We start from the raw sequence: 13,757 nt of genomic DNA on the forward strand, positions 1-13,757 counted from the left end.
ATGCTTATGTCAGCAGCATGTCACTGCCCTATGAACATTAATGTCATTGGCGCCTCCGGCGCGCGGCTCCCAGTCGCCTCTCGGGCTCTTCCTCTGGCTGAGCACGTGATGCCGCAGTGGGCCTGCTGCTGCGGCGTGGAACACTAACCTGTGACGAAGACAGGCTGCTGTGAGTAGATGTTCCCTCACTTGTGTCATCCCCTCCTGCATGGCCATTTGGCTGCTGAGCCTGAACAGCAGTGGTTACCTGCTCGAGTGCCCGTGCCACGTCCTGACAGCATTGGACCATCTGGAGTTGAATGGCCAGAGACCTACGGGCAAGCTGGGAAGTGGCGTTGCCAATTACATAATTGGAGCGCGTGTACGCCGTGAGGCGTGTGAGGAGCCGGCGGCGGCGGCAGAGGTTTCGCTGCCTAACCATGGCTGCAGTGTTTTCCTCCATGGCTGTGGTCATCCGGTCCATCCGGTCGGACAGATGGGCAACATTCCTGCCTGTATTGTACAGCTGCAGGTGTATAGCTGCAAGGTGTCGTGCCTGTAATTGGTGCACGCGCAGCATGCGGTACTCTATTGAGAGCCCTGGCACACGCACAGTCATCCCCCTCCTGCCGGTGCGTGATGTATTTTGGCGCCGCTCCCTGACCTGCCTGCTGGGCTGGGTGGGCACAGTAGGTGTGCGTTGTGTCGCTGGTCAGCTGCTGGTATTGCCAATGCCACTGGCATGGGTCTCACAGCTGACGATGGTGGTGCGCCTGTTGTAGCTGGCGTTGCAGGTGGTGGTACGCCTGCTGGCACTGGTGCTTGGCCAGATGGAGCTGGTTGTGTGGATGTATCTTCCTCACCCTCAGGATCCTCATGTGTCTCATCAATTTGCAGCCCCTCACTTTCGCTGCTGGTGTTATCGGCGCCACCTGTGATGGAAAGTGGACGTTGATTAATTACATGTATCTTTGACATGTGAGGTTGCTACATGCATGCTGGCTACCATTCCCTGACTGGCTGTTGCATTGAGTACATTAGGTCATGTCTGGCTGCATGGGAATTTTTGTACATTGTGGTCAGACTACATGTCCCACAATGCTATAGCGGATATTCTGGTGTGCATGGGCTGCATGACTGGGATTTATTATGAGTAGCTATAGGGTCATGGCCATTGTTAGGGGTCAGGGTCGCAGTCGCATGGCACTTACCTTGGCTGTCTTGGGTGGGTCGAGATGAGTCCAGGCGGGTTACCCCCACGCATGCCTCAGGTCGCAATGTGTCCTCAACACGATCCTCCAATGGGGTGTTGGGAGGGACTTTATGCTCTCCCCCTCCTGTTGCAAGGCGCTCACCCAGCCTCTCAGCCACCCTCTCCTTGGCACGACCTCGGAGGTCGTACCACCTCTTTTTGACTTCATCTATTGATCTCTGTGTGACTCCAACAGAGTTCACTTTCGCGCGGATGCGCAACCACAGTCGCCGTTTCTCGGCCTCTGGCACCCTCCTGGAGTCCGTGCCGAAAAGTTTATCATGGTCTTTACAGACTCCATCGATGAGATATTCCAGCTCCTGTTCGGAGAATTTCATTTTGCGTTTTCTCCCTGTGTCACTGGGCCCTGGTGCTTCCTGTGACATAGCTGCAGCCTGCAGTATCCAAATGCAAAAACTGGAGGTGGTTGGAGTGGAGCTCTGAGCAGTGCTGCTTCCAATTCTGCCTCAGTATTCTGAATGAGGGAGGGAACTGCCTGCTTCCTGGTTGTGATGTCATCACAGTGCTCGAAATGCGACTTCCCGTTTTTGCGATCTCGCTATTAGCGAGATCGCAATTAGCGATCTCGCTAATAGCGAGATCGCAATTTCAACACGGAATTTGACAGTTTTTGCAAATTTTCTGCGATTTCAGGATAATCGCTATCGGCTTTTGCGGCCGATTGCGATTCGCTATATTTTATCGCAGATTTACATGAATCCCAATATGCGAATTCTAAATTGCGATTCGGTATTAATCACAATTTGGAATTCGCAGATTATGGTTTTCATGAATCTGGCAGATAGTCTCCTGGAAATATCGAAAATATTAAAATACTTGTGCCCAACGTACATAGATACTGATTGCGCACCAACTTTTTGTGATCGATCTCTGATTTTGAAATGCAGTTTATGGACTAATAATTTGCACTGCACAATCTCCGCCGCAGTGGGGCGCAGAGCAGGTTGCTATTAGCAACCCCCGGTGATTAGCTATAAACACCGGGATGGAGACTTGCAATAAAGAACAGACCACCTTCCCGGTGTTTTACGGCAAAATGAGAAGCGGCCAGTGGTCAACAAAGGAACCAGTGCTGCTTTAAAAAAATATATATATATATTAAGATTCCTTTCTCGGAAAAGATTGGGGTGAGCATGCTCTGTCCAAGGCTGCTAAAAATTCAAAAAGTAACAAAGGAGAAGATGTTGCAATGTGAGGCTCCCTTCTTTGAGAATCACCTACCATCTCCTTCAAGGTGTTTGTAACCGCAATTGCAATTTCATCATCATCACCAAGTTTATTTCGACCATAAAAGATCATAAAAGAAGACAAAACCGTTTAAATAAAATACAAAATTACAAGCATAATTTAAAATGTGCACAGGGAGTACAGTTTTAGATAAAATTCAAAAAGTACAAACATAGTTTAGAAGAGTGCAACAAGAACAATTTAAAATATCATACATTTTGATGGTCTTGGGGGACACTAATACCATACAGATATAATATGGGGGCGATGGGGGGATATAATGAGTCATGAAGTGCATCTAGTGCGCCTTATTCAAAGTGCTTGACAGTATCTTGACAGGCCAAAGACCACAGCTCTACGAGTATCAGTCATCAAAATTCTTAGTTCCTCGAGGTAGTGGCCCGGACAACAAGTGTGCACAGTGGAATGATCCATTTTTTCCTTGAAAGATGGTAGTGTGGGCAAAAAAATAGCAACTGAACAATTGTTTCTGAGCTGGCATTACATGCAGGGCAAAGATCATCATGTTATGGTATGTTATGTTAAGTTATCCTCCATTTATAACGCACACAGCTACTTGGAAGTGTCCCGGCGCAGAAGCCAAATGGTGGAGACGGAAGGAAGCTGACCCGGCTGAAAAACTACTTAAGTAACAAGATTTTTAACTGTTTTTTTAATTGCCTAAGGTCATCAATATTTCATAGTTCAAAGAGCAAAGCATTCCAAGCCATAGCCGCTCTAACTGAAAGGGAGTTGCCGCCCAATCTGGTCAGGCAGTACCTAGGTACGACTGCGAGCCATTGGCCTGTAAAGCGAAGATGTCGGGGTGGCACATAGAACGTGAAGCGTCTCCTAAGATACTGTGGCCTTGCCTTGTAGAGGGCACCATGAGCCAGTGAAAGAGCCTTAAACAGTATCCATTTCCCACCGGGAGCCAATGCAGATCCCGTAGGGTCTGCCTTACGCTAGATCTGCCAGGATTACCCACTAAAGCTCTTGCCGTCGCGTTCTGTACAAGCTGCAACTTTTTTAGTTGATATGCCGGGAGACCAATGTACAAGGCGTTGGCATAGTCCAGACGTGACAGGATGAGAGCACGGGACACCATTTCTTTAACCACTTTGGGCAAGAGGGGCAGGAACTTCTTTAGGCGTTTCAGTGTGCCAAAGCACACACCGGCCAATTTATTAATCTGAGGCAAAAATCTTAAATCCTCACCAAACCAGACTCCCAGATTTTTTGCCGGGCTCCCCATAGAGTTAGGCAGGGGGTAGCCCACTGGCCAAATGTCCTCTCTGAAATGCGGGGGAAAGGAACCATAGAGGAGCAAATCCGATTTCTCCTCGTTGCATTTCAGTTGGGCCTTTGCTAGCCATTTAAAAACCTCAGCGAGACAGTTTTTGGCAGTGGTCGGAGAGAAATCAGTTTTCTTCCACGTGAAGAGGAGCTGGGTATCATCAGCATAGGCTATGATCTTAGCACCCAGCTCCTCCGCCAAGTAAACAAGTGGTGTCATATAGACATTAAACAGAAGAGCGCTCAATGTAGAGCCCTGTGGAACCCCCGTAGTCAGATTTCTCGGAGTAGAAGAGAAAGGGGACAGCCATACTTGCTGTGATCTGTTGGCTAGAAAGGATTCTATCCACTCCCACACCAGAACCGAGATCATATGAAGCAGCAGCCACTTTGAGCAAAACTGTTTTGTGGGAAGGGTCTTGTATCAAAACTGGAAGAATAGTTTTCGTGCCATTGGAGGAACAATTTCAGCCAATGTATCCTCAAAGCGGTAGACGGATTTAAAATCTAGAAATTCCGAAGGTAAGCGTCCCTCGCTTTTTGCCAGTGCTTTTCTTGGCATGACTTCCCAGAACCTTTCTTTCAGTTTTGTTCTTAAAATCGTGGATAGGCTATCTGGTTTGGTCCAGAACCTTTCCTTCCCGATCCCCTCGAGTAGTTCTCTCACTGATCTAAACAAGGGGATTGAAGATATCAATGGTAACCTCAGGAGCACTATCAGAAGCTCCCGGTAAGTGGCAAGCTCATCAACTGTCCATATCCTGTGCCAGAACATTAACAATGTATAGCTTAATTTGTGCATTAACTGCCTGTGTGCAAGGTCCAAGTAGAGGGGTGTCAGCGGAAGTCTGGTAGGTCCACCAAAGATTTAAGGAACCGGTTCTCAATTGCAAGTAAGCAGTTTGTTTTGCCAGTACCCCAGAGCTCAGCTCCATAGAGAATACCTCCTAGCACCTTGATATTATAAATTTACAGGGCGGGAGCGAGCTGCCTAGAATGTGTTTTCTTGTGAATTTTGGTAATGTTTGCCATCTGGTGTATAAGTTGCACAATTGCAATTTCACTTCCTACCCCTAGTTGCCATTAAGAATGGATTTAGTACACTGAAAAGTCCCCTTTGCAGTCCCAAACACTGTGATTTTGCAAACTGCAGGGTTTGGAACTACAAAAGGACTTTGTACATCTGGTATTACATAAAGTGAGCACACAACATGTTAATTTAAGGCATGGTCCTTACTACAGTTTTTGGGCTTAGTGGTGTCTTAAATAGTTGAAGAGGTGGAGAAGAGGCCTTTTACCACCTTATTCAGTGGTAAATGGTCATGTGTGTCTATAACTTTAAAGAAACGCACTGCTTTTGGCAGATGTCTTTGACATCTCCAGGCCCGCCAATTCACACGCCAAGTGACACATGCTTTAGCGCCTTATCACACAGAGACCTGGTGAAGAGGCACTATCACACAGTGAGCTGGCATCCTTTTCATAGAATAGGTTTCATGCTCAGGTGAGAAGGCTATGCAAGGCGAGGCTCCATTCAAAACCTTCCCAGGGCACGGGAGGTGGCTTCAGATGGGAGACATTGTTTACATCGAATGTGCTACAACGCATTCCATTCCAACGCGGTCGTTACAACAAGCGCGTTGTTACAACGTGAACCATGACATCACAAGTTGTTACAATGACTTGCTGTAGGGGGCAGAAGGTGTTGCCAACACCTTCCCTGCTGTTGTACAAACTGAAGTAGAAATAGTAAATCATACTATTCCTAAGTCCAGCGCTCCCCCTTCAGCAAGTTGTAACGAGTTCGAAGTAATGGTTCGGGTTGTAATGGAATGCGTTGTAGCGCATTCGATGTAAAGACATATATTCCTTCATATAAGTAATACTTAATGTAGGGGGCAGGAGGGGGGTGTTTAGGCAGAACAGGATGCCCAAAGCCCCATTTACTGAGTACCCCCTTGCCATGGTCCTGCCTCCTTCTCTGTACAATCATACTGTGAAAAATAAAGTTGGAAGTCTGCGTTTCTAAGAGTACAACAGAACACAATAACATAACACAAAATGGAACACAGAAAACAACCACAGTGAAACACAATGTGCAATTTAATTATGCAACACAAACACACAGCAGCACAAAAACAACACATCACCAGCACAGTAAAATAAAACACAGAAAATATGCACAAATATATTTGTTATGCTTGGCTCTGGTATAGAGCCTCTAGTGTGAATAACTGGATTCTAAAGCTAGTAATTCACTGGTATGAAGTAACAATCTGGCACATGCATCAAGGTAGGCTTTTGGGATTCCTTAATTGCGCTAATTAAGGAATCGCAAAAGCTTATGCATGTAGGAATCACTATAAAAATAGCGATTCCTACACATTCCTTAATTGCGAGTCGCAAATTGCGAGTCGCAATTAAGGAATGCTGTCCCATTCATTCCTATGGGCCTCCAGGCCCATAGGAATGAATTGGAGATTGCATGAGCAATTTGCGAGTACCAGTAGGTACTCACAACTGGCTCATGCAATTTCAAGGGTGCAAGGGTGTCAAAATGACACCCTGTTGCACCCCCTGAAATTGATCTGTGCACATATGTTGCACACACACATGCCCTAAGGGCAGGTTTTTGCGCAACGTGAAACTTTGAAAAATGTTTTTGCAAATTACGATGAAGTTCAACTTCATGGTAATTTGCTACTCCTATTAGCGAAATCGCTTATTTTTTTACTTTGATGCATTGCATTTAAGGAATCTCAATTTGGGATTCCTTAAATGCAATTGCAATTTAAGGAATCGCAATTTAGTGATTCCTTAAATTGCGATTTTTGCATTTGGGATGATGCAACCCCAATGCAAAAATACCGGTCGCAAAGGGGCAGATTCTGAGAATCTGCCCGTTTGCGACCGGTTTTTCCTTTGATGCATATGCCTGCATAGCTGCTAACCAGCCGCAGCCCGTGGAGGTAAGACCGGTGGGTCAGTGGGGCCAGGTTGGAGGGCGGGAATTTCGACAGATGGCGACAGGGGAAAATGAATTCTTTATTGAATTTTCTCTCATCATCGTCTGTCAAATTTCCCACCCCCACTTGGCCATATCGCCCCACCACTCATACCTGCAGGGCTGCAGCTGCTGTAAACAAAAGCTGTTACCCACTGTTGCTACATCATGTAGGAATTCTAGGTTGCTCTTTTTGTGCTCTCTGAGAGCCCGTCAGAACAGAAAAGCAAGGAGCACAGGTTCTTGAGCAGAGGGAAGGCACAGCACGGAGAGTGGTGGGCCTGGGTGGCAGGAGGCTAGGCATTGCTTATTTTGTATTTAGTACAGGGAGTAGAGGCGATGTTATGTATAGCTTCCTCATTACTCCTTTGTCCTTGTTCAGCAGGAGTTCAAAGCATGGGCAGATGATGTTGGTGGGCAATGTGAACATAATTATAGCTGGCAAAAAGTGAATATTGTGGATGTTTTTCACCTCAAGGTTCAGTGTCTATTTGATGTCATTTAGAACTCCTTGATGAAAACATCCTCGTAACACACCGTTACCCATCTATATAATTCTTGTTGTCACACACTACTACCTCACAATTCTGCGTTCATAATACGTTGGTTGATGTTTGCACCAAGCAGTTCTTTATTTAACACCCAGAACATGTAATACCGCCAGCCAAAAATCTTTTATGATCTGGCACTGGAGGCATATTTACTGAGTCTGCTCACACATGCAGGGGGCTCCAAGTAATCATTTTCAAAGGTTCAGAATTTAATTAAACTCAAATTAATAGATGCAAAATTGGTTTATAATGGCTTGTTTTATGTACTTTGCATTCAGCACGTATGCCATTTCTAAGCGCAGTAAATAACAAATGTTACTGTTATCCAATGTGGGGTACTTATTAGTTCCATCACATCTAGAAACATTGTATACCTTTTGGTGACCGTGCCACCCCAGCATGTCTGTCTACCAGTCCTCTAATGTATTGAAATGATACTTCAATGACTTGAACACCCTCTGCATACATGCATGTGTACAAGGGCATACACTATGGTCCCCTTCTTCAACCTACAGCAGTATATACCCTTGTGCCCTGCAGGCACGTCCAATGCAACCTGTCTCTAAATGCATAGTGTCTCAACCTTCTGTGTGAGTCATCTCATCCATATGTTAATCATTCACGTTTATGGCTTACCTATTTCCAGGCACTTACCGTTGTGGAACAGCAGGTGTATGGGAGAGCACCACAGGAGAAAGGACGCTGCCTGTCTGTGACCCTGGTAATGTATGCATTTGAAGATATATATATATATATATACACACACAATTTGTTCATTCAATGTGGGGGAAATGAAAACATAGACACTAACAATGCTCTGATGTTAAAGACCATGATTGCATTGTGGTTTTGAACACTACTGACATCTTTTTCATTCCGAAGAGCTAGGAAACAGTTTTTATCTTCCATAGTGCTCAAAAGTATTTGAATGAGAATACCTTGCTTGTTATTATGATGACTTCTAAAGTAACATTTCTCTCACGATGTAGTAGAGTCCAACATAGCCAAACTGGAATTATAGCTAGTGTCCTTGGCAGCATATTATAACACACAATAGTTGCCTGGTGTCCTTGTGTTGGGAGCATCTAAGGGGAAATAACAGAAGCAATCCAGATGAATCTGTTTTTTTTTTAAGGAGGCTTTCGTGTCTCCTACTAAAGATGGCAAATCCAAGAATTGGATGAGGTAGGCTCACTCATGTAATGTGACATGCTCCATCATAGGCCTCCTCATCCCACCCTGGTAAGGTGGTACTACCAGGGCGGACTCGACCGAGGGTTGGGCTATCCCGAGGGAGTTCTTACATATTATTTATTTATTCTGGATAGCATGGGTCCTGTTGCGGACTAGAAATACCTCATGGTATACCACAAAAGTATTCCTTTATTCCGTGGTATCCTGGGTATGATTAAAAATATTGTTGGGTAATCGCAGGATATAGATGTGGATACCATGATACTTGTATACTCCTGGGTTCAACCAGCATGTTTCTGCCCTTTCCTAAAAGCCTAAAAGGCCATGGGCATTCATTGGAGTTAATACCTACCTCTCCAGCCCTATCTGGAAGTAAAGGTAAGAAGTTTGTTAATAGAGGCAGAGAGGACCTACCTACATCTGTATTTGATACCTAGTTACTGGTGGCATTTTACCTCATGGTCTGTTGAGGGGGCCACCTCCTTTAGTCAAACATTCGTCAAGGAGAAATGCCCACTTGGATCCTACCCATCCCCTACCAACAGCTGTCTGGCAGCATAATCTCCTTTGCAAATTAGGTTAACTGCAGGTTATTTTAGGGTTTGATGGGAGGAGGGCCTTTTGCAGGAGCCCTTGGCAATTCAGGGGTTCCTTGGGTCAGATTCTATTAATCTGAGCAATTTCCCATTGATGTCCATTGACTTAACCATGCTGTTGGACCCAAAACTGAGCACCAAGTTCACCCCATTGATATTTGACCCTCTGACTAGCAAAGTCAAGTTGTCGAGAGTTTACTCAAGTAAGTGGTTGAGAGACTCATTGTGTAACTGTCATTAAGTGACAAATAATTCCTCACTATCCAACCAGTACTTTTTTATAATTTTACAAAAAGAAAAGTACTTTAATACTCTTACACAGAATAAAAAAAATCACTGTACATGGTATACCAGAAGGTGATTATTCGGGTACAAATGGGAGCAGTACCTTGATACGCTATATGTCAATTTTGTTTTGTAATATGTGTTCCCCCTTGACCCTGTGCATGGGGATATCAAAGTGCTTTAATAAGGTATGGCCTGTTGCTTTGGTCACTTATGGTCACAATTGGATAATAATTGGTGCCACAGGCTAGTGCGTGTCTACTGTCTCCCCTTACTTTGAGGAGCAATGTCACAGTACTGTTTTGGTGGTGGAAGTCCTGTGGCGCATTGCTGTCAGTGGAGGCCACCCCCCTTCAGTGGGATGCATCTGGCACAGCTCACCAAGTGGAGATGCTGCGAAAATGACCTCAGCCCAGCTGACAGAGTCTGTGCTTCACATGAGCACACCACCCACGACCTCGGGTGAGTCACAGCAACAAGAGTGCCGTCGGAGGTGCATGGGTGATTGCAGAGCTCACAGTCATAGGGACCTTGCTGTTTATGTCTTCCTCTGGCCCATTCTCAAACCCCTCTCACAAACAAGCAGGTGCTCATGATGGGCCCTAATACATCCTTGGACGTCTTTCAGCAGTATGAGTCTTCTTAAAAATGCAGTGCTTCTGTACTATTGACACAAGACCACTGATGGGAATTCTCTTTGGTATTAATTTCAGGACACTCTCAGCCAGTGTGGATGCTACATCCAGGCCTCCTGACCTCACTTGAATCCAGCGCTTAGCCAGACATTGAAGAGGTATAGGAAAGATTATCCAAAGGTCATTCAGATGCCCCCCCCCTTCATCCAACAGTCCAAACAATGTGGCGGTAGTGGGACAATTGTCTGAAAGGTACTCCGCCCTCTACTACCTTCCAGTATTTAGGCAGACACAGACAGCCCCCATCCAAATCAATCAATGTAGAGATAAATGACGAGCAGCTGCTAGGCTCTGTGCCACCCTCACTTCTTCCCAACACCCCCAGTACCTTGCCTACAGTAAGGGGATGCTGGGCGAGAAAGCTCTGTTCCAAAGAGGAAGATACAAAATAGAGGTTTTGGCACAGAAAGGACATAGATGTTTTTTCTGGCCCACGATCCAATGGCTACAAGTATTCCTTCTAAAAATCAGAGTGTTGAAGCTTACAGAAGACATAAGGACCAGCTGACCTTCATACTTTTCCCAAATAAGGTCTCTTTGTGCCCAAAGTTCTGTAGCGCTTCAAATAAGGTGGCAAAACCAGAATTCATCCTCAGTCTGACTCGTTTTTAGTTCAAATCCTACTAAATATGTTGTGGCTTGTCAACAACATACAGTGACTTGGAGTCTGCCCATTGCTTACCATTGGTTGTCACTCATTTGCTTTCTTCTTTTTTTTATTGAGGAGAAAGAAATTTCAAAATAAATAAAATGAAGAAGACTAACAGTTTTTTTCCATCATTAAAGACAAATAATAAATGCTTCATCTGAAAAACCATTTGTCGCAAAAAATTAATTAACCAGCGATTTTCCATACATAATAATAATACTTGATTTGTTACCCCACCCACCCCTCCAGGGTTATCCCTCCATTTAAACTCCACCATAGCCTACTATACCTAACAAGAAAGGGAAAAAAAACGTCTATGAGGAAAGCTATACTATTCACCTGAGGGTATAAAAGGGTTGCAGCTGTGTGGGTCCGGGTGACCAGTCCCTGGATGTGTGCACTTCAACTTAAAACAATATGTTTCTTAACATGCTTCTTCTTGGTTTGAACAAATCATTTCGTAAAGTTTCTCGAAGTTAAATCATGATATTCATTTATTGATTCATGAATTCATCCATTGCTTCATGACAAACTTCCTTCAATTAGTCTTTATCAGCTTAATGAACAGACCGTCTTTTATGAAACCCAATGCATTTCGGGTCAAACACAAGACCCTTCCTCAGGGGTCTGGAAAAGGAGAGATACATAGAACCAGGTCAGGCTATTATAATGTATTATATTCCATACATGTCGACATTAACAATGATGATGGTGAGCAAGGAGCGTTGAAACGACTATGTGATTTACTATCCAGCATTAATCACAGCTAACTGAAACACAGAGTGCTGACTAGTTTGAGTGCGTACATATTAACTGAGAGTCCCTGGCGGTACGGGATATGTTACTAAAGGTTAAGTGCTGCTATTCAATGTTTAAATCTAACCGACTTGCTCTGGTGCCAGATGATGCTAAAGAGTATCTAGACCATTGGCCACCGGCATACAGACAACAATTCCTCTTGCCCTTGACCCTTGCCTTCATAAGGATATAAGCTCTCTTCTACATAATATAGTGACCACAGTGTAGAAGGCCATTGGTGAAAGGAGGGAGGCTCTGAATTCAGCCACGCTGCTGCGATACAGATTTGCGCTACCGCCACTGCAACAAAAATTGGGTATAGTTAAAACTTATCACTATACTGCACATCAACTCTTAGTAGCATTAGGTGAGGCGTGATCTAGACCTGAGTGTTTAGAGTCATGCTCAAAAAGTTTCATATTTTATTCCTGAACTGTACTAGTTTTACACAAGTATAAAACATTTGTACTATATCATCCTCGCTGTCACCACATCACAGATAGTTTGAATCTATTATTTTTTCCCCAGCTGCACAGCTTCTGAGGGGTATAACATAGGTTGTACAATGTCTCAACATTTCAACTTCTTAACATAGCACATAACAGTATCTTTTGCCCATTGTTCAGAGATTGCCTGAAAATATGGTATTGTAAGCACTATCTAGTCTTCTACCCCATTTCTCTTATTAAATATTTAAATCATCTAGGTTAAGATCAATAGGCAGCTTGTATATTGTTTTAGTTTTTGTGGCACCCTAGGGGTTTAAAGGACTGGCCAACCACTTTCTGCTCTAATGACGTTCTATTGTCATCCAATTTATGGAAGAAGTCTCTTATTTGCAAGTATTTAAAAAAAGCTTTGCTTGGGCAAGCCATACTTCCTTGCCCTGGATAAATTTGTAGATACTTGGCATGCTCTCTGGCAGACAATAAACACCACGAGAACCAGTGATCAACAACTCCAGATATGTTGGCATTGTTGCTCAATAATAGTCGTTAAAGTGAGGAATGGCCCAGCCACCCCTTTTCAGTGGCAAGACTAGGTATTTCATGACACTTCTTGCCCTTTGAAACTCCGAGATAAAGTTACTATGGATGCCATCCAGCATCTGCAACCAACCATACCCTATCCCCAGCAGAAATTGCTCTAAATAGGTAAAGAACATTTAGGAGCACCTACATTTGAATGAGATTACATCACCCGATTATTGTTAGATGGAGTATATTTACGTGAGCCTGGTCTTTCTTTATCTAGTACAGAATAGGATCATAGTTAGATGAAAAAAACATTATCCACCCTGGAGGTTATGTTAACTCCCAGATAGACTGCACTATCAGTTTTACAACAATCATCAAAGTGAGTATCATCATTATAACAATTTGGGTCTTTCCGTTATTTAAGAAAAACCCTGAAATCTGTCCAAAACTAGCAGCTCCTCTTCAACCTCTCGGATGGCTCCATGATGGTCTGTGGTGACAATGGCCACATTGTCCATATATTCCATCATCTTAGTCGCAAAGCCATTGATCACCACGGGGATTATAGCTGACTTATTAATAAATTAAAGAATTCTTTTTATTATATATAGCAAATAAAATAGGAGATCACTGGCACCCCTGCCTTGTCCGCTTGCTAATTTTGCTAATCTTAATACTGTCAGTCTCCATTCCCACCAATTGTACATTAGCCATCATATTGGGATACATGATCAGTATAGCTGCCTGATAAAGAGGCCTCACTCCTAACCTCTCAAGTGCCTCCCAAACATCTGCCCGGATGACCTCTTCAAATGCTTTTTCTGTGTCAAGCATGATCATTGCCATACTGGTTCCTGTTAGATGAAAAACATTATCCACCCTGGATCTTATGTTAACTCTCCCATAAACCAAACTATCAGTCTTGCAAAAATCCTAATTTCTAACATACAATTTGGGTCTTTCCCTTAAACAATAAATACTCTAAAATCCATCCAAAACGAGCAGCGTCTGCTCCACCTCCCAGAATGCTGCATCAGGGTCTGTGGTGGCAATGGCCACATCGTCTGCATATGCCAGGATTTTGGACACAAAGCCATTCATCACCACAGGGCTTATAGCTGAACTTTTAATTGGTTTTGACAAAAAAAATATTATTATATAGATCAAATAAAAGAGGAGAGCATGGGCAACCCTTCCTTGCCCCTCTGGTAATTTTAAAACTGTCAGTCTCCA

General features: G+C 44.0%; 1 protein-coding gene across 2 annotated transcripts in view; it reads left to right on the forward strand.

The window, feature by feature from the left end:
• MASP2 (MBL associated serine protease 2) overlaps positions 1 to 13,757 on the forward strand; it is a 252,671-nt gene that overhangs the window by 203,400 nt on the left and 35,514 nt on the right. For both annotated transcript variants that reach the window (XM_078642238.1, XM_078642239.1), the window contains exon 10: positions 7,977 to 8,051. In XM_078642238.1, the coding sequence (XP_078498364.1) occupies positions 7,977 to 8,051 (75 nt within the window). The remainder of the gene's footprint in view (positions 1 to 7,976; positions 8,052 to 13,757) is intronic.

This window comes from Lissotriton helveticus, chromosome 5_1, assembly GCF_964261635.1.
Source record: "Lissotriton helveticus chromosome 5_1, aLisHel1.1, whole genome shotgun sequence".
Lineage (NCBI taxonomy): Eukaryota > Metazoa > Chordata > Amphibia > Caudata > Salamandridae > Lissotriton > Lissotriton helveticus.